Below are 20,558 nucleotides of genomic sequence, written 5' to 3' on the forward strand. Positions count from 1 at the left end.
AAAGCTGTCAGTTGCACCTGCGGTCACCATTACCTCAGTGAGAGGGCGGCAGCCACCTTTAACAGTCAGTAACGATCCCACAGTGAGTTGTCAGTCTCACCCGCAGCCACTATTACCTCAGAGAGAGGACAGCAGCCATCTATAAGTCAACAAAGTTGTCAGTTTCAGCTGCGGCCATCATTACCTCAGAAAAAAGGTGCCAACCATTTTGAACAGTTAGCAATAATCCCAGAGTGAGTTGTCAGCTTCACCAGCGGATTCAATTACAACAAAGTGTGGATGGTGGTCATTTCGCCTCTCGGTAATATAAGGTCATATTTTTTACCAAAAATATGTAGAAGAATAATCTGATGAATCTTTTTTTTTTTTTCAAAATTTACGCTCTTTGTTTATATTGCAAAAAATTAAAACCGCATAGGTGATCAAATACCACCAAAAGAAAGCTCTATTTGTGGGAAAAAGGACTTTGATTTTGTTTTAGTACGGTGTCGCACGACTGTGCCATTATCAGTTAAAGCGTTGCAGTGCCGTATCGCAAAAAATGGCCCGGTCATTAAGGAGGCAAATCCTTCTGGGGCTGAAGTGGTTAAAAGACAAGTTCACTTTTTTTGTTGTTAAATCCCAGCTCCCTATGTACCAATATACCATTAATGTACTTCTTTTGCAGAAATAAAAAAGTTTTCTATGTAGCTTACTCGCCCCTTACCTTTGTGTCCAGCTGGCTGTAAAAAATAAAAAATATATATATATTTTATTACTTCCTGGACAGACCTTGGCATGTGAGATAGGAAGGAGTTTACCAGCTGACCTAAAAAACTGGCCATACACTATGCAATCAGTGTGTCACTATGCAATCTGATTGCACAATCTCTGTATAATTTCCTTTAGATTTACTAGAACTATGGAATAAGAGGACCCACCTACCTATCCATCCACTCTGTATCCAATCAGGCAGGCCATTGCACTACATAGTTAAAGGCAGAGCTAAAGGAAATTGTACAATCAAGTTGCATAGCGTATGGCCAGCTTTATACAAGTACATAGGGAGGGAGTGGATAGCGACTCTCAGCTGCCAAGTGCCATTCACATCTCTGCGTAGCAGGAACTCATATTCCCACATGCGTTTTTTGAGGGGGGGGCATTTTGGAACGTTTTCGAACATCACGCAAAAAAAGATCCAGACCTTTTTTTTAGAGCAGAGTGTGGTGCGTTTTTTGCCTTGCTTTTTAGTGCATTTGCAGCATGTTTCTGAAACGCAGGGCAAACAGATGTGAATGGAGCCTCATTGTTCTTGTGTAAACAAACCAATTTTGCCTTTAGACCCCATTAGGAGTGCACATTTTTTGACACATTTTTCCTGTGACACACATAGGGCAGCCCGTTGTTTCAATGGGCTACACTACACATTGGCAAAGCAGCTCATGGGTCATTTAGGTGTGTTGCGGGTTGCAAATTTTTTACTGTGCGCTTTGCTGCGTTTTTTCAAGTGGCAAAATGTGTGTTTGCTTTAACGTTTGGGGTGCCATTAACAATTGATGGCACTGAAAGCATGACTAGTTCATTTTAGGTGTATAAAGGTCATACGCTGTACAATTTGATTGTACAATCTCTGTACAATTTCCTTTAGATTTACCAAAACTATATCATAGGAGGACACACCTACATTATCTATCCATTCACTCTGTATCCAATCAGGCAGCCCCTTGCACTACATCAGGGATGTCCAACCCACAGCCCCAGAGAGTTTAGCATGCGGCCCGGGCCTGTCTAGAGAGATGTTGGGGATGCCATGCAAACATAGCAGCTGTGGCACTTTACATTGACAAGCCAGGCAAATGCACGCATGGAGGGATGCTGAGATGCCATGGAAACCTACAGTAGTTGATGGGTGAAGGGTGTGTGCTAATGAGGTGAGCTGGTAAACTGCTTCCTGTGTCTTACTGGTTACTATGTCATTAAACTGCATGCTAGGAATTCATAGAGCTTTCTATGTAACACAGCAAAGGCTAAGGTAAGGCCTTGTTCTGAAGATCAAAGAAAGCTTTTATTTTTCTGAAACAAAGGTACATTAAGGCCGCGTACACACGGGCGGACCTTTCGACCGGACTGGTCCGACAGACTTTCCGGCGGACTTTTGATGGACTTCCGACAGACATTTTAACGAACGGACTTGACTACACACGATCACACCGACGGATTTGTACGTGATGACGTACACCAGACTAAAATAAGGAAACAGAAATAGGGGGTGACCAACTAGTTTAGGAAGGAGAGCCGTGCCACGTCCAATAATCTATAGCTACAAGATAGAGGGTTCCCCTAGGTGGACTTTTCCGGCACTTGCAAGGGCAAACAGGTAGGGTGTATAAAGAGTAAAGAGCGTTTGTATATAATAAAAACAGTATAATTTTATTAGTATAAACAAGTACATATGATAAAAACAAGCAGTAGATATCCAAGATAACATAGTGAAACTACACAGTAGCCATGATGAACACACCAAAAATAAATATAGTGAAAAAAGCTCTTCTCAAGCCCGACGCGTTTCGGGGTACTAAGTGTCTGTACGATCCTTCTTCAGGGGCAGAATTGAGAAGGGTTCATCTATGCTGAGGTTTACTAAGGAAGTCTGCCGTTCTGTCTGCCTCGGGAACGATCAGTGGCTCCACACTCAGGAAACAAAATCACGTACAGGTGCGTGATTTCGTGCTGAAGGGCCACCCTGCCGCAGTATATGTGCGTGGGGCGGTCCGGACGCAGTTAAACTGGCGAGGTTTATTTGTGTAAATGGTGTGTCAGAGTGGTCCAAGTATTACACCACTCAATTCAGTGAAAGCAGAATAACTCCAGAGCAATTACCAAACTAGCGGCTCCTGTGAGGGTGCGCAACATAAAGTAACTAGAATACAACATTTTTTTTGCTAAACTAATCCTTTAAAGATTATTTGCCCCCCCCCCCCTGAAAAAATACAAATATATTAGCTGCTGACTTCTAGTTGGGTACTCACCTGATGGCGTCACCATCTTGGCTGCCAGGAAATCGGCAGTGAAATCCCAAAAAAAACAGCCATACCAGGCTCTTCAGGTCAAACATTTTTTTAAAAATGCAGGGCCCCCCCAAAATCCATACCAAGCACACAGCCCAGCAGTTCAGGAAAGGAAGGGGGGCGGGCGAGTGCCCCCACCTAAACCATACCTAGCCACATGCCCCACCCCAAAAGCACCTTGAATGAATGAATGTATGAATTAGTGACTTGTATAGCACTACCTATGCGAACCGAATCGCCTCAGGGAGCTTTTTGCCACCGGTGTCCATCTGCGGCATAGCACGGTCCTTTACCCCATAGGGTCCCGACGCGCTTACAAACACATACACAGCGACATACACATACACATATTATGGCCAATTTTTTAGACAGAATCTAATTAACCTACCAGCATGTCTTGTCCTCATGTTGATGGGCATGGGGAGAAGAGTCTCATTTCCACAAATGGCCGGTGGTCTGAAATTTGGAATTCGTTAGAAAACGAATAAACAAAACAAATTTTAATGAATTTCACCTAAATTCATTACTATTTGTTGCTCTTTCATTCGGAGACCCGATACTCCGAATTACCAAAAATTCATCTGAATTTGTATTTGGACCAAAACTAATTGCACATGTCTAGTCCTTACTGTTAATCACATTGTATTCTAAATTGTGTTACTACCATTGTTAATCCATTTTATGCTTGCCTGGTTACCAACCAGATTGGGTGGTGATATATTAAGTTTGCTTGTGCTACCTGGTTTCAGGAATTTCCTATGATATTGTGTGTTTGTACACTCAACCTGGTGTGTCAGAGGGGCTGAGGTTCTTGAGAAGGTTGAGGAAAAGAACAGATGACCCATCCTATTCAGTGGCTTCTATGTGGGTAGCGCTACACTCCTATACCCTAAAACAATACTGCTGTTTAAAAATGAATACAACTCTATGTTGTGTAATGTAATGCTTTTGTCACCAAAACGTAAGAACATTTGTATTTTTTCAAAGAAAGTTACATTACAATTATTGACACTTCTAGAATCATCTATCATTTATTTGATTATCTCATTTCCAAGTAGAGTACAATTCTGTAGGAAAAATAGTTATGTCAGTTTCAATGCAAGGTAATAAAATAAACCTACAGGTAAGGCTTCTCTAGTGATATTAGCCATTTATGTACAAATGTAGAACATTCACAGATCAATCCAAGTTGGCTGGTTTTCACAGCATTCAGGACATACTTCCTTTATTTGATGAAAATGTGCTATTTCAATAAAATGTCAATACATTAGTGTACATGCAATCTATAATTCAGGGGTGCACTATAAAAATAAAAGTATAAATGAATACAAACTTGCATAGTTGTCTATCAAAACTGCACGTAAATTCGTTCTGTGCAAATGGGTCAAAACTGAATTTTCTCATTTCATCATCTCTGCAGATTGAATGATATTTATTGAAAAAAAAAAAAGAAAAGCTGTGCCAATGGGAAAATACTGCATTGGCTGCATTCACACCTGAGTGTTTTGTAGCTTGCAGCTCCAAAATGCTGCAGGGGGAAAAAATCAATGATCTTCTATGGAGATGGTTCACATCTCCACTCCATATCACCTGAAACCAAACTCCTAAAGCTCAAAAAGCTTCTGGAGCTTTTTTTGTAGCTTGAATCGGGCAGATTTAAGCATTTTTGGCGTGTTTCTATTTCCATAGAAATTAATGGAAACGCACCATTTGCGCGTTTTTGTGAGCATTTGCACGTTTTGTTGCGTGTTTTTGCACGATTTTATGCTAAAATTAAAAAATCTAGAAAATAAAATAGTAATAATATATGAACAAATACGTGTAAAATAACTACACAAATAACTAAAAATCATCATAAATAAGTCAAATAAATGTATAATATGTAATAATACATTAATAAATAATAATTAACCTTTAACCTTAAAAATATTAAAATTATTATTATTATTATTATTAATAATAATAATAATAATAATAATAATAATATTAAAAACAACAATAAACACCCAAACCCAAATACATGATTAATTATAATAATAAAAAATAATAATTGAACATTTTAAAATAATGCTAAAAAATAATATAAAGCCTCTCCAATCCTATGGAATGCCTTACCCCAATCTGTCCGCTTATCTCCTACTCTGTTAGCTTTTAGATGATCCCTGAAAACCCTTCTCTTCACAGAAGCCTATCCTACCCACACCTAACAACTGTATTTTCATTTTCTCCATCAGCTCACCCCCCACGGTTATTACCTTTTGTTTCCACTTGACCCTCCCTTCTAGATTGTAAGCTCTAACGAGCAGGGCCCTCTGATCCCTCCTGTATTGATTTGTATTGTAAGTGTACTGTCTGCCCCCATGTTGGCGCTATATAAATCCTGTATAATAATAATAATAATTTCTTTTGTGTTGGGGTTAGGGTGTTTTAGTTATTTATTATTATTTTATTTTTTTAAGGGGTAAGGGTTAAAGTTAAGGGTTAATTATTTATTTATTGTTAGTATTAATTTATTGAATTTATGTATTTTTTATTTATGGTTTTTATTTGTGTATTTATTTTACAGTTTATTTATTAATTTATTATTATTCATATAATAATAAATAAAATAAAAAATAATAATAACCCTAACCCCAACTCCTAATCCTAACCCTAATCTAACCTGAACTTGAACCCCTTACCCTAACGAAAAAAACATTATAATAAATGAATAATAATAATAAAAGAAGAAATAAAAGCTAATGGAAAAGCTAAAAAAGCTGAAATACCTAGCAACAAATGATGCAACAGATAATAGATTTCTCTATTGGGGGACTAATAAAAAAACGCCAAAGTCCAAAAACGCTGCATACAAACATGCAAGTCGCGCATAAAAACGCACCAAAATCACGATGGAAAATGCAGGAAAAGCGCTCAAAGATGCTACGCTCAGGTGTGAATGCAGCCTTATGGTCATTGGATGGTGTTGAGTAAGTGTGCTCCTCAGCTCCATCTAGTGGCCATACTGCAGTATTTTCCTCACACTGTTTCTTTTTTTCTTTTTACAATGATCAACATATGATCTGAAGAATATAGCCTAAGAACATTTGAATGTGCACAGAATAGATTGACATGCAGGTTTGATGGTCAAGCAGCTATGTGAATTTTTTTTTTGAAATACAGTTTCCAAATTTCAGCAGCTTAGAGCAGTCACAGTAACAAACATTATTTGAGAATTATTGCTTTAGGTTACTGGACTTTGCAAATTACCCTAAAATGAAACTATGGGGAAATATATTATTGGCATATGTAGTGCAGCCTGTCAACATCATTAACACAGCTGTTGCTTTTCTTAGTCCCTCCGTTACATTGTTTTATCACGTGCTGATTCTTAAGCCTGGTACACACTGCAAGTTTTTTTTTCATTCAACCTAGCGGGTTGAACAAAAAAAAACAGATCACCATATCAACACAAGCAATTTTGGTGTGGCGATCTCCCCTACTGTGCTATTGTATTCTGTCAGGGGGACCCACACTGCCATTGGCTGCAAGCGCTGATCAGATTATGGTTTTTCCAGCATGTCTCTTCGACAAAATCTGGTCGTTGTGTACCCAGCTTTACATAGTAACATAGCTATATAGTAGATATGACTTCACAAAGACACAGGTCCATGTAGTACAACCTATGTGAGTGCATGTCAGTTAGAGTCTTCTAAGAATATACATACCCCTGTATATTATGCCCATTGAGGAACGCATTTAAAATTTATTTTTTTAACTGTCAACGTTCCCAGTTTATACCACTACTTTTGGGAAGGGAGTTCTACATTTTTGCTGCTCTAACCGTAACAAACCCCTCTGCACAATTTTAGATTAAACTTCCATTCCTCTCCCCTCAAGTTGTGATTGCATGTCTTTGTGAGGGACCCTAATGCCTAGTGCACACAATCGGAAAATCGGACGAAAAATACCGCTTTCGAAGCGATCGTACAATAATCTGATCATTAGTACACATCTTTTAAGAGCCCATCATGACAGTTCATGCAAAATGATCCCAAGGGATAAACACAAAAAAATTTCTCATATGATTTTCAATTTATCAGTAGAATATCTGTCCCCCAAAAATTTGACCACGCATGCTCAGAAACTAAAGAATAAGTTGTATTCTGTCATACGAGAATTTTTGTGATTTTAGTAACCTCGTCAATTTCGATATGGGACTAGCATGCAAAAAAAAAAAAAAATGGACGATCATTCGTCTGATATCATCATTTATACGAGGCTTAAATGAAACAGCTTGTTAACATCACTACAGTCACTATTGATTCATTTGTATGTCGCCTCTGAAATGTCTGAAAACATCTCTGCTCTTCTTTCAGGAGATTCGTTATATTTCCTTTTTGTTTAGCAGCTGCTCATTCTGCAGTGAAATCACATAGCAGAGTTGTCACCCTATGGACCAGGTAGCCTAATTGGATTTTAAGTGAAATATATATTTAATATAAAAAAACACTTTTTTTCTATAAGAAAAAGGTCATAACCAATATTAATAAACACTGGCTTTCGTACACAGCCCCAGCAGCGTTATTTGGTTTGTCCCAACCCATGTAACTGTCACGTGTGTGCAGCTTGGCCTGTAATAGGAAGTGGAAAAAAAAAAATCTTTTGCCAGGATGAACAGGTAATAAATTTGTTGCAGGGTGAATTCAGAAAACAAACACTGCTGTGTTAATGATATTGACAGACTGCATGATATATGCCATTTTTTTTTATTTTGCCCATAGTACAACTTTAAAAAACAAAAACAAAACAAAAAAACGTTAAACAGCAGTTGCAAATAAACCATTGTGAATAAAATGGGCCTTCACCCTTTTCTCAACTTTCCTAAATCTTAGTTCTCACAGATACATTTTTATGCTTTTTTTAATGCCTTTTTTGAAGTGGCCTACCCTCCACTTCCATATTTCTCAGGTAGGCAAGAATTACAGAGACCCCGGCTGCCCACAGTCTCCTGGGATATTTATGTCACACATCTCACAAGGTTTTAAGACTGCTTCCAACAATCTAGAGTTCACGTGCATGCGCAGCAGCGCGTCATCATAGAGCCTGCGCATGAATCCCATTAGGCCAGTCTACTTTACGTCAGCTGCCTCAAGTCTCCCTGAAGGTTTTCAAAAATAATGCAGCTCTGGCTGCAATATTCACCCTCTTTCCACCTCTATCTCCTGCAGCAGTCAGTCCTCTCTACTAAGATGTCTTCAGTCTTCTGGGTGGTATGACACCTTAAAGCGGAAGTAAACCGCAGTTATAGAAAAAAAAACCTGCAGGGCAATGTCATATAATGTGCATCGCATACTAGCACAATATGATAGACTTACCCTACAACAAATCCCTCCAGAAGTGCACTGAGAGGGTTTCCATCTTCACCTGGTCTTCCTTCCAGGTACACGGCCTGCAGCTACATGCCAGATCTTGAGAGCGCATGGGCCAGTGACATCACCGGATGCATGCACACTGAATATCTCCTAAACAGTGCAAGTTTAGGAGATATTCACAGTACCTACAGGTAAGCCTTATTATAGGCTTACCTGTAGGTATAAGTGGTAAAACAGAGTTTACTACCACTTGAATGATACCCTGCACCCACAGGGTACTGTTGCAGAAAGCGGTCCCAATATCATAATTAAGATATGAAGATAACTGGAAAAAGTAAGATTAAAAAAGTATAAACTGCACACAAGGGGGCTCCAGACTTTATCTTTAACCAGCAGTACACATGCAATATACATTTAGAATCCAGGGGACGTAGGCTTGGATATTTTCTTGCAGGGCAATTTATGTATCCTTATAGAAGGCCTCCAGGAGTGTGGATTTAGTTTGGAGAAGAAATAAATAAGAGAAGGGAAATAAGTAAACTCATAGCTATCTCCCCAAACTCAGTTTCATTGATTTCAAGATATAATTTAAAGTCAAGTGTGGGGACATGGATGTTATCTGGGATTAAAAGTCATACTGCCTAAAATGTAAAGAATTGCTGTCATTTCAAACATCCTTTTTCTTTACCTATACTTTTCAAGAGCAGCATATTTTTATAATGAGGACAGGTGGGTTATACATAAGCCCCCACTCAATGTTAGTTTCCAATCATGGGGTGTCCCCCTCTCCTCTGATGCTGTGTGTGGACTTGCATGAGTCCTGCTAGCCAGCCGCCAAGATGGGGATACCATCCCGACTTTTTAAAAAAATTTTTAACAGCTTAATTTTGCTTTCACATCTAGTGAAAAAACTTTAAGAAACTCCCAATGTTAATGACACCTTTTCCTCTTTGAAGAAGCCACCGATAATATTACATATGTTAGCATTGCTCAATATGTCACTTTTACTTTGTAGTATCAAGTATCAAAGCTTATGACTTATGAGGTCCATTGATGGCAAGATCAAACAGCATTAGGTTCCTCTAACATTCTTCAGCTCTTAACTCTTTGGTTTGTGTACGGGATTTATTGACGTCACTGGAAAATCTTGACACCATCACTGAAAGTAGCCTGTTTAGAGATGTGGATATTTCTGGAGGATCTGAAAGTCCACAAAAGGGCTTCAGTTGTAAGTATAAAGTTATACCTATCACTTTCCTCCAAAACAAAATGAAACGTTTTCGATGAAAATCATCTTTAACATCCCCACTTCCCTCCACAAATTCTGCGCATTCACATAGGGAATAGTTTAATAAATATAAGGCTGAACATTTCCTGAAGTGGAAATCATTTAGAAAATAGCCTCATTTATTTAGTTTGATCATGCTTTGATTCACCAAATTCCAAAACTTATGCCATATCACAAAGGTTATGTTATGGTTTTTGTTATGAAAGAGTCCCTTTAAATATTGTGCTAAATATATAGTGTCCTCGTAAATAATCTCCTAGCAAACTTAAATTGATAATTTCAGTTCTGTTAGCAAAAAACTTAATAAATTATTTACTGTCCTATTAGATTCAGTGTTATAATTGGAATAACAAACACACATTTCAGTTTCATTAGTAGTATAAAAAGTGCATCTTCATACGTCTTCTGTGCAAAAATACATTTACAATATAAAAAATCATAAAACCTACAAAATAATGGTTATACGTAGCAGTAAAACAGTGTAAGAGAACTGAGGAGTCAACTGTGCTTTTGTTTAGTAGTAAGCTTCCTGCATACATACCGGATGTACTGATAAACTAGCAGTCATGAATAAAACATTGACAAAATGCTGTATCCCATAGCAAATATCGTGTCTCATATGAAATGTGATTGGTTGCTATGGACTACTGCGCTTTGTACTGCTGTATTACAAAAAGTACATTTGTATGTCTTCAAATATACTTAACCACGACTGAAGAGTTTTTCATTGTCACAATGTCGTTCTTTCTTTTATAATTAATGTAATAATGAACTCTTACTATATTCTAAGATAATACAGAGCAGATTGTCAATAGTCAACTAGGGTGCTGATCAAGTAGTCTCATGGGGTTTAATGAAGAGGGTGGGGTTAGTGTTTTTGTCTCCATTCTGTAAATTTAAAGAAAAGTACCAAGCATGTCTGGATACTATTGGTTTCTAGCTTTCTCTTAAAGTGTTACTAAACCCAGGGTCTGGTCTCCCACAGTACACAGAACATGGAAATTCAATTATTTTAGTAAATATAAACTGCTAAATACTTTTTCTCATCAGCACTGTATAGCAGTCTTATGACTTCTATCAGTGTTTGGTAAAACTTGTAGGAGGAGTTCATTCTCCTCTGACTGTCCCATGAGGCTGCATGATGCCTGACTTTCTGTCTGGACAGTGCTGATTGGCCCTGTGCCAATCACATGCGCTGTCCCAAAAACAAAAAACAAAAAGACAACTCTCTAGCAATACACACCAAACCGAGCATGTGCACAGTGCCCCAAGGCTCTGTACTATCAGGAGATGGATTGGGTACAGTGGAAGAAGGGGAAGATCAGAGAAAACAGGATCAAACAGCCCTTTTACACAATGCAGAGGATTAACCCCTTATGTTCCACAGTGAGTATAACAAGCATGTTTTACTGCATATACAGACCGATTTGACTGTTGTGGGTTTAGTAACACTTTAGTCTGATAGTTGATGGACATATAGAAAAATAGGTATTGGCCAACAGAAACCAGAAGTGCATGGCACAGAAATTTAGAAGCCATGTCAGATTTTACTACGATTTGTGTCCCCATTGTGGGGATTTGCAATCCATTCCTGCTTTGTCAATTCTAAAGGAAACAATACAAAATCTTCCCGGTGGGCACAAGAATACCTTTACAAAGGTTCTATCCTTCTCCATTGATTTCTGGAACTGAAGAGAAATAGTTTGAGCTGGAGCTACACAAGAAAACTTGTGACAGATATTTATCCAGCGTTATATCCCTTGTGTACAATTACAGTGCCTTGCAAAAGTATTCACCCCCCTTGGCATTTTTCGTGTTTTGTTGCCTCACAACCTGAAATTAAAGCGGATTGTTTAAGGATTTGCATCATTTAATTTACAGAACATGCCCACAACTTTGAAGATTTTTTTTTTTTATTGTGAAGCAAACAACAAATAGGACAAAACAGGAAAAGTCGATGTGCATAACTATTCACTCCCCTAAAGTCAATACTTTGTAGAGCCACCTTTTGCGGCTATCACAGCTCCAAGTCGCTTTGGATAAGTCTCTATGAGCTTGCCACATCTTACCACTGGGATTTTTGCCTATTCCTCCTTACAAAACTGCTCCAGCTCCTTCAAGTTGGATGGTTTGCACTTGTGAACAGCAATCTTTAAGTCTGACCACAGATTTTCTATTGGATTGAGGTCTGGGCTTTGACTAGGCCATTCCAACACATTTACATGTTTCCCCTTAAACCACTCAAATTTTGCTTTAGCAGTGTGTTTGGGGTCATTGTCCTGCTGGAAGGTGAACTTTTGCTCAAGAATATCCCTGTATTTAGCACCATCCATCTTTCCCTCAACTCTGACCAGTTTCCCAGTCCCGACTGCTGAAAAACATCCCCACAGCATGATGCTGCCACCACCATGTTTCAATGTGGGGATGGTGTTCTTTGGGTGATGTGATGTGTTGGGTTTGCTCCAGACATAGCGTTTTCTTTGATGGCCAAAAAGTTCAATTTTAGTCTCATCAGACCAGAGCACCTTCCTCCATACATTTTGGGAGTCTCCCACATGCCTTTTCCCAAACTCAAAACGTGCCATTTTGTTTTTTGCTGAAAGTAATGGCTTTCTTCTGGTCACTCTGCCATAAAGCCCAACTCTATGGAGCGTACAGCTTATTGTCGTCCTATGTAGAGATACTCCAGTCTCTGCTGTGGAACTCTGCAGCTCCTCCAGTGTTACCTTAGGTCTCTGTGCTGCCTCTCTGGGATTAATGCCCTCCTTCCCCGGTCCGTGAGTTTTGGTGTGCAGCCGTCTCTTGGCAGGTTTGCTGTTGTGCCATGTTCTTTCCATTTGGTTATGATAGATTTGATGGTGCTCCTAGGGATCATCAAAGATTTGGATATTTTTTTATAACCTAACCCTGATCTGTACTTCTCAACAACATTGTCTTTTACTTGTTTGGAGAGTTCCTTGGTCTTCATGGCAGTGTTTGGTTAGTAGTGCCTCTTGCTTAGGTGTTGCAACCTCTGGGGCCTTTCAAAAAGGTGTGTATATGTAATGACAGATCATGTGACACTTAGATTGCACACAGGTGGACATCATTTCACTAATTATGTGACTTCTGAAGGTAATTGGTTGAACCAGAGCTTTGTATGGGCTTCATAACAAAGGGGGTGAATACATACGCATTAAACTGAAAAATCAGTTTAATATATATATATATATATATATATATATATATATATATATATATATATATTTCTAATTTTACTTCACTAGCTTAGACTATTGTGTTCTGATCCATCACATATAATTCAGATTAAAAAAACATTGAACTAAAGGCTGTAATGTAACAAAATAGGTAAAAGCCAAGGGGGTGGATACTTTTGCAAGGCTATGTACATGAAAGAAGTAAATAATGATTTCAATTGTCAAAGACATGTCCTATTGCATCAGTCCCAAAGGTGGTTTCTTGACTTCATAGCAGCGTTGGGGGTGTCCTTAGTCCTAGACAGGAACTCTTGAGGTGCCATTGGGAGTATTTCTGCTCTTTCGTATTTGACTCAAGTGTTTGCGAGATCTGAACACTTTCACTCTCACCTCAAAGACTTCCTGAATAGCTTTACGAAAGCAATGGAAATTGTAATCTATTAAACCTGCAGAAAGAAATACAATTGTAAATATTTTAATCATTACATTACAGTGTTGCAGATTCTAAAGGCTACAGTATATTAGGCAGTATGCATCAATGTAGCACCAGTTTAGTTATATAGATAGTTATGTGGTCCTTTTTTTTCTGTATATAATTTTGTTTTACATATTTGTGGCTTCCTGTGATCCAAACCTAGGGCACGCAGCCTTGTCAAACACCCAACTTCCCCATGTACCTCTAACTCCCCCTCCCAAGAGCCTTTTAGTGGTTACTGTTTACAAAATAAGTGTATAGGTACTTTATTTTTTCAGAACGCCCCAAAAAAGCCAATAATGTATATATTCCAATCAGACATTATTCTTTTTCTATATATTCCAGTCAGATCTTTTTTTAAAGAGAAACTTCAGTCTTAAAAGTTTTAAAATAGTCTTAAAATACTGCAGCTGCTGACTTTTAAAAATCAGGTTACCAGTGCCTGGAGTTCAGTCCTGTCTTCCCATAGCAAATTCTGCTTACTGCTTTGGGTCCTGGTGCTGCCATCTTGGATGTGGGAGGTGGGTGACTTTCTGAGGAACCACAGCCAGTTCCTCACTGCACTTTCGCGAGTTTGTGCAACACTGTCGGACTGTTCATGCAGCCTCATGGGACATATGATATGTCCTAAGAGGCTGCAGTGGGGGCATGCACAGGGGGGCTTGCCTATGCACATGTCATTCTTGGCTAGTCAAGAATTGTGGAAGTTAGGAGCAGGTACCTGTAAAAAAAAAAAACCTATTCCCTGTAGTAAAAAAAAAAAAAAAAATCTAAAGTAAGTGTTAGGGGTGAGGGTAGGGAGGATGAATAGCCGCACATTCTTTTTTCGAGGGAAGGTCTGCTTTAAGTGCTGATTCAGTGAGGTGCAATTTTCGAATGGGCTGAAATTGCACTGCAATGCACTACTTTTATAAATGTACTGTAACCAGGTTGCATTGTACTGCGGTACCATGTGAAACGGTGCAGGCAAACACATTTAAATCTATGTTTAGGGTGCTGTTAGAATTACAATGATGCCCACAGCAAATCGCACACTCAGGGTGTTATGAAGGTGGTGCAGGAAACGTGTGCGAAGCACAGGTTTCCCACACCACATTCTGATGTGAAAGGATGGGTTCACATATGTTCGAATTAGATGCGGTTTTCACCGCATCCAATTCACATGACATGCGAGTGTGACCGGCTCTCAATAGAGCTGGTTCACACATGTCCGGGGCTGCCGCGGTGCAGATTCCAAAAGGGTCCTGTATGTTTTTGGGTCCAGTTCAGGCGTGAATTCAGGCAAAAATTGGGACATGAATCGCACCTGAGGCGGTGAACAGAAATGCACCGGACCCCAGGCTGGAAACCGCGACTGCACATATGTGAACCTGGCCTAAACCAGTTTTGCTCCCTTTTTTTTTTATTTATAGAAAAAGGAGTGAAATACACATTTCATGTGTTTCCAGCATTTGTGGTATAATCAAAATATTTATTCATTAACCACTTCCTGCCCGGCCTATAGCAGAATGATGGCTGGGTGGTGGTTTAGTTATCCTGACTGGGCGTCATATGACCTCCAGCAGGATAGCATGCCAGCGCATGCTCGCGGGGGCACACAGTGCGGCGATCGCTGGTGCTGTGTATCAGTCTGACACACCGCATCTATGATCGTGGTATGGAGCCTCTGACGGAGGCTCCTTACCATGTGATCAGCTGTGACCAATCACAACTGATCAGCTCGTGAATCAGGAAGTGCCGGTAAACGGCTTTCCTCGGTTTGCGCTGACAGGGAGGGCGATCAGCAGCTCTCCCTGTCAGAGAGGGGGTCTGTGCTGATAATCAGCACATTGATTATCAGCACAGTACCCATCAGATGTGCCCATCAGCTGCCAATCAGTGCCCATCAGCTGCCAGTCAGCGCCAATTAGTGCCCATAACAGTGCCAATCAGTGCCCATAAATGTGCCAATCAGTGCCGCATCAGTAATGCCTGTCAGTGCCAGTGCTGTGTCTTGGCCTAGGCCAACAAGGCCCAGGCCTAGGGCGGCACTGTGCGGGGGGGCGGCAGAAAGCCGCCCCCCCCCCCCCCGAAAATGGCAGCGGCGCCCTCTTCCCGACTCCCGCACAGCAGGGGGTACAGCTTAGCAGTGCAGTACAGTGGCGTCTCGGGTGCCGTCAAGCCGCCCCTCCGTAAAGCTGTGATTCTGTCTGTCTGTTCTGAGGAAAACAGCGGGGAGGAAGCTGGGCGGCGGCACGGCGAAACCAATTAGAGCCGCTCTCTCTCTCTCTTCTCCCTTGGGCTGACAGAAAGGGGAGGGGGGGCGAGCGGGGGAGTTCTCTGGCAAATGGAGCAGCAGATCTGTGACAGGGAGAGGAGAGATGCGGATTGTCAGGGGAGGGGGGGCGAGCGGGGGAGATACACAGACAGCCCGCATCTCTCCTCTCCCTGTCACAGATCTGCTGCTCCATTTGCCAGAGAACTCCCCCGCTCGCCCCCCCTCCCCTTTCTGTCAGCCTAAGGGAGAAGAGAGAGAGAGAGCGGCTCTAATTGGTTTCCCTGCGCCGTCGCCCAGCTTCCTGACCGCTGTTTTCCTCCCCATGATTGGCCACAGCAGAGGGCCAATCAGAAGACTCTGGGGGGCATCATGGGAAAAGTAGCCCCCACAGACATGCTACAGCCCCCAGCATGCACTCTGCTGAGGGGGGGTGTTAGAGGAGAAAAAGAGAGTACTGTGCTGGGGGAAGCCAAAGAGGGAGCCATGCTGTACCCGCACCACCAAAGAACCACGCTGTACCTGCACCACCAAAGAGCCACGCTGTACCTGCACCACCAAAGAGCCACGCTGTACCTGCACCACCAAAGAGCCACGCTGTACCTGCACCACCAAAGAGCCACGCTGTACCTGCACCACCAGAGAGCCACGCTGTACCCGCACCACCAGAGAGCCACGCTGTACCCGCACCACCAGAGAGCCACGCTGTACCCGCACCACCAAAGAGCCACGCTGTACCCGCACCACCAGAGAGCCACGCTGTACCTGCACCACCAGAGAGCCACGCTGTACCCGCACCACCAAAGAGCCACGCTGTACCCGCACCACCAGAGATCCACGCTGTACCCGCACCACCAAAGAGCCACGCTGTACCCGCACCACCAGAGAGCCACGCTGTACCCGCACCACCAAAGAGCCACGCTGTACCCGCAGCACCAAAGAGCCACGCAGTACCCGCACCAGAGAGCCGCGCTGTACCCGCACCACCAGAGAGCCACGCTGTACCCGCACCACCAAAGAGCCACGCTGTACCCGCACCACCAGAGAGCCACGCTGTACCCGCACCACCAGAGAGCCACGCTGTACTCGCACCACCAGAGAGCCACGCTGTACCCGCACCACCAGAGAGCCACGCTGTACCCGCACCACCAGAGAGCCACGCTGTACCCGCACCACCAGAGAGCCACGCTGTACCCGCACCACCAGAGAGCCACGCTGTACCCGCACCACCAGAGAGCCACGCTGTACCCGCACCACCAGAGAGCCACGCTGTACCCGCACCACCAGAGAGCCACGCTGTACCCGCACCACCAAAGAGCCACGCTGTACCCGCACCACCAGAGAGCCACGCTGTACCCGCACCACCAGAGAGCCACGCTGTACCCGCACCACCAAAGAGCCACGCTGTACCTGCACCACCAGAGATCCACGCTGTACCCGCACCACCAAAGAGCCACGCTGTACCCGCACCACCAGAGAGCCACGCTGTACCCGCACCACCAAAGAGCCACGCTGTACCCGCACCACCAAAGAGCCACGCAGTACCCGCACCACCAGAGAGTCACGCTGTACCCGCACCACCAGAGAGCCACGCTGTACCCGCACCACCAAAGAGCCACGCTGTACCCGCACCACCAGAGAGCCACGCTGTACTCGCACCACCAGAGAGCCACGCTGTACCCGCACCACCAGAGAGCCACGCTGTACCCGCACCACCAGAGAGCCACGCTGTACCCGCACCACCAGAGAGCCACGCTGTACCCGCACCACCAGAGAGCCACGCTGTACCCGCACCACCAGAGAGCCACGCTGTACCCGCACCACCAGAGAGCCACGCTGTACCCGCACCACCAGAGGGGGAGAAAGATGAAGCCACTGCCGTGGTACAGACATGCTACACTACTGACCAGAGTCAGCCTGGGCAACCCAGAGTGAGCAAATATCCAGCCGGAGGGATCACTGTTGCGGTTTCACCGGGTCTGGTAAGATAGCCTGTTGGCCATTATTCATTACTGTTCCCAGGAACTGAGCCATTAGGAAGTGCCTAACCTGATATCCTCTGGGCCTTGTTAGGGGGGGCAGATAACAAATGCACACATGGATGAGGGGAGGGGGGGTAAGGGGATATGTGCTGGGTGCTTTGGGAGGGGTCTGATCCTCCCCTCCCAAAGCACCCAGCACATATCCCCTTACCCACCAAATGAAAAGATGCTGCATGCCTCTCTGTCCTCCTCCAATGAAGATGACAGGGCGGATCTTTAAAAGAAAGGGGTGTGGCCTTGACAGGAAGGGGTGGGTCATATTTAAATTAGGGGGTGCGCAAGCTCAGTCAGGCCTAGGGCAGCACAAAACCTAAATACACCACTGGTCAGTGCCCTTCAGATGCCAATCAGTAATGCCTGTCAGTAACTCCTCAACAGTGCTGCCTATCCAGTGCCCATCAGTGCCACCTATTAGTGCCCATCAATGCTGCCTATCAGTGCCGCGTATCAGTGCTGCATATCAGTGTAGCCTATCGATGCCCATCAGTGCTGCATATCAGTGCCGCCTATCAGTGCCCATCAATTCTACATATCAGTGCCACCTCATCAGTGCCCAACAGTGCCGCCTCATCAGTGCCCATCAGTGAAGGAGAAAACAAAATGTTATAACAGAAATGAAGAAAAACTTATTTTTTTTCCAAAAATTTCAGTCTTAAAATTTCAGTCTTAAAATTTTTTTAGCAAAAAATAAAAACCCCAGTGGTGATCCAATACCATCAAAAGAAAGCTCCATTTGTGGAAAGTAAATTATAAAAATTTCGTTTGGGTACAGTGTTGTATGGCCGTGCAATTGTCATTCAAAGTGTGACAGCGCTGAAAGCTGAAAATTGTCCTGGGCAGGAAGGGGCAAAAGTGCTTGGTATTGAAGTAGTTAAAATATCTTTTTTTCTTTTATAAATGACATCTTTTGCAATAAAGATTAAAAAAAATCGATCAAATTAAATACGCTGGACCCGCTGATTGGCTCCCCCGCTGGCCAATGGGAACACACGCGCGCCCACAGATTGCCGTGTATGAGCCCGACGTATACCTACCATGATTTGCGCAGCCAAGCCAACCTGCCGCAGTGGCTGGTCGGCAAGTGGTTAAGAAACACCTAAAAAATTAAATAAGATGCTGCAGTGCCCTCCATGGCTCCTCGGTGTGTGCCACAGCCTCTGCTGGGTCTTCACTGGCTCTGGATGCCTGAACGTCCGTATGAAACGCCCATGGGGGCCAGAACCTTGTCTCTCGGCGCCCCCTGATGATGCTGCTCCCCCAGAAGCCGCATCACTACATTTAGTTGGAGCGCAGAAGCCCCGCTTCCGATGCACGCACGTCCTCCTTCCCATACCCAGAACTTCCAGATGAACAGGCGCCACTTCACAGCATGAACACATCGATGGACGCCGCCTGCCCGTTGGACCGAGGGCCACTGACGGGAGAGCTGAAGGGATAACCCTTATGTGCGGCGTAATGGCAGCGGGGTACCACCACATCCTCCAGGGGTCCAACTCTCTCCGAGTTCAGGGCAGCAGTGGGACCAGCAGCCCTAATCCTCCCTAGCTGGACAGAGGGGCGCTTGAGTCAGAGGAAAAGGCAACGCCATGGGCTCATTTAGGACAGCCCTGAGACATGGAGCTCCCAAGGTTCCTAACATGCTCCCTTCCCGTCCGGCAGGAAACACAAAAAACTGAAGGGGGAGGCCTGGAGGACCACCTTTAAACAATTTGGGTGAACGGGTTTCCTGTCCCGGAGGGAGAAGCCCTATGTCTCAGAGGATGTCCTGAAAGACGAAAGGAGAAAACAAGGTTACAGTCGGCTAAAGAAAAGCAATCATGGACTGTGGATGAAAGTGATATTTAGTGATGAATCACCAATCTGCATTGGGCAAGGTGATGATGCTGGAACTTTTGTTTGGTGCCGTTCCAATGAAATTTATGAAGACGACTGCCTGAAGAAAACATGCAAATTTCCACAATGATGATATGGGGTTGCATGTCAGGCAAAAAGGTACGGGGGAGATGACAGTCATTAAATCTTTAATAAATGTACAAGTTTATATTAGTATTTTTGGACACTTTTCTTATTCCATCAATTGAAAGGATGTTTGGTGGTGATGACATTATTTTTCAGGATGTAATCTGATGCAGATGTTTGTTTTAGAACTGCAAAGTACATGGTGATTCCATAATATTTTCCTCAGAATTGAGTGATTCCATATTTTTTTTCCTCTGCTTGATCTGCATAAACAGTTGCAATTGACAACAGTTTTCTCTTCTTTTTTTATTTTTGTAAGTGTTTCTTAAAGCCAGAAGGTTGAAATGTTAAATGAAAATAGTTTTGAGGCATGTCTGTAATTAGTTTTTTTTTGTTTTACACAATTAAACAATTGAATGAACATTTTCCAAGAGTCCATACTTTTTGCCAGGGGTTGTACAAGGCAGTGGTGTTGACACGGATTGTAGATTGGACTTATTATTCACAAAAAAAAGAGTTCGGTAAAAAGAGAGGAACAGATAAAGTGATGCACCACTGAGGAAGATGGTCTGGGTTCTGCAACAGAGGAGGGTGTTTTCTAAAGACGTATGCCCACTAACAACATATGTATTTAGGGTATGGGACACAATTTTTAGACAATTTAAATAGGAGTAAAATCCTTTTATTATTTTTGATCGGCACAAGTTATTTTCCACCGGGAAGTGAGGATTCTTTTTTAGCATGGACAGAGGATAAAAATGTGCAACTGAAGGATATCATGAAGGGTGAAAGAGTGAGCACTATACAAGAATGAAGGCACTGATGGGGTACTGCACTTTTAGATGAGTGGAGACTTGGCCAGTTAAAGCGGTTGTAAACCCTGCTTTGTTATTTTTACCTACAGCTAAGTCTATAATAAGACTTACCTGTAAGTAAAATGAA

The 20,558-nt window shown here is 42.8% G+C and overlaps 1 protein-coding gene across 2 annotated transcripts in view; it reads right to left on the reverse strand.

The window, feature by feature from the left end:
- Positions 1-12,891: 12,891 nt before the first annotated feature.
- The window catches only part of RRAGD (Ras related GTP binding D), a 71,727-nt gene continuing 64,060 nt past the window's right edge, over positions 12,892-20,558 (reverse strand). For both annotated transcript variants that reach the window (XM_073626929.1, XM_073626930.1), the window contains exon 7: positions 12,892-13,332. In XM_073626929.1, coding sequence (XP_073483030.1) covers positions 13,184-13,332 — 149 coding nt within the window. In that variant the 3' untranslated portion in view covers positions 12,892-13,183. The remainder of the gene's footprint in view (positions 13,333-20,558) is intronic.

The sequence above is a fragment of the Aquarana catesbeiana genome, linkage group LG04 (assembly GCF_042186555.1).
Source record: "Aquarana catesbeiana isolate 2022-GZ linkage group LG04, ASM4218655v1, whole genome shotgun sequence".
In the NCBI taxonomy this organism is placed as follows: domain Eukaryota; kingdom Metazoa; phylum Chordata; class Amphibia; order Anura; family Ranidae; genus Aquarana; species Aquarana catesbeiana.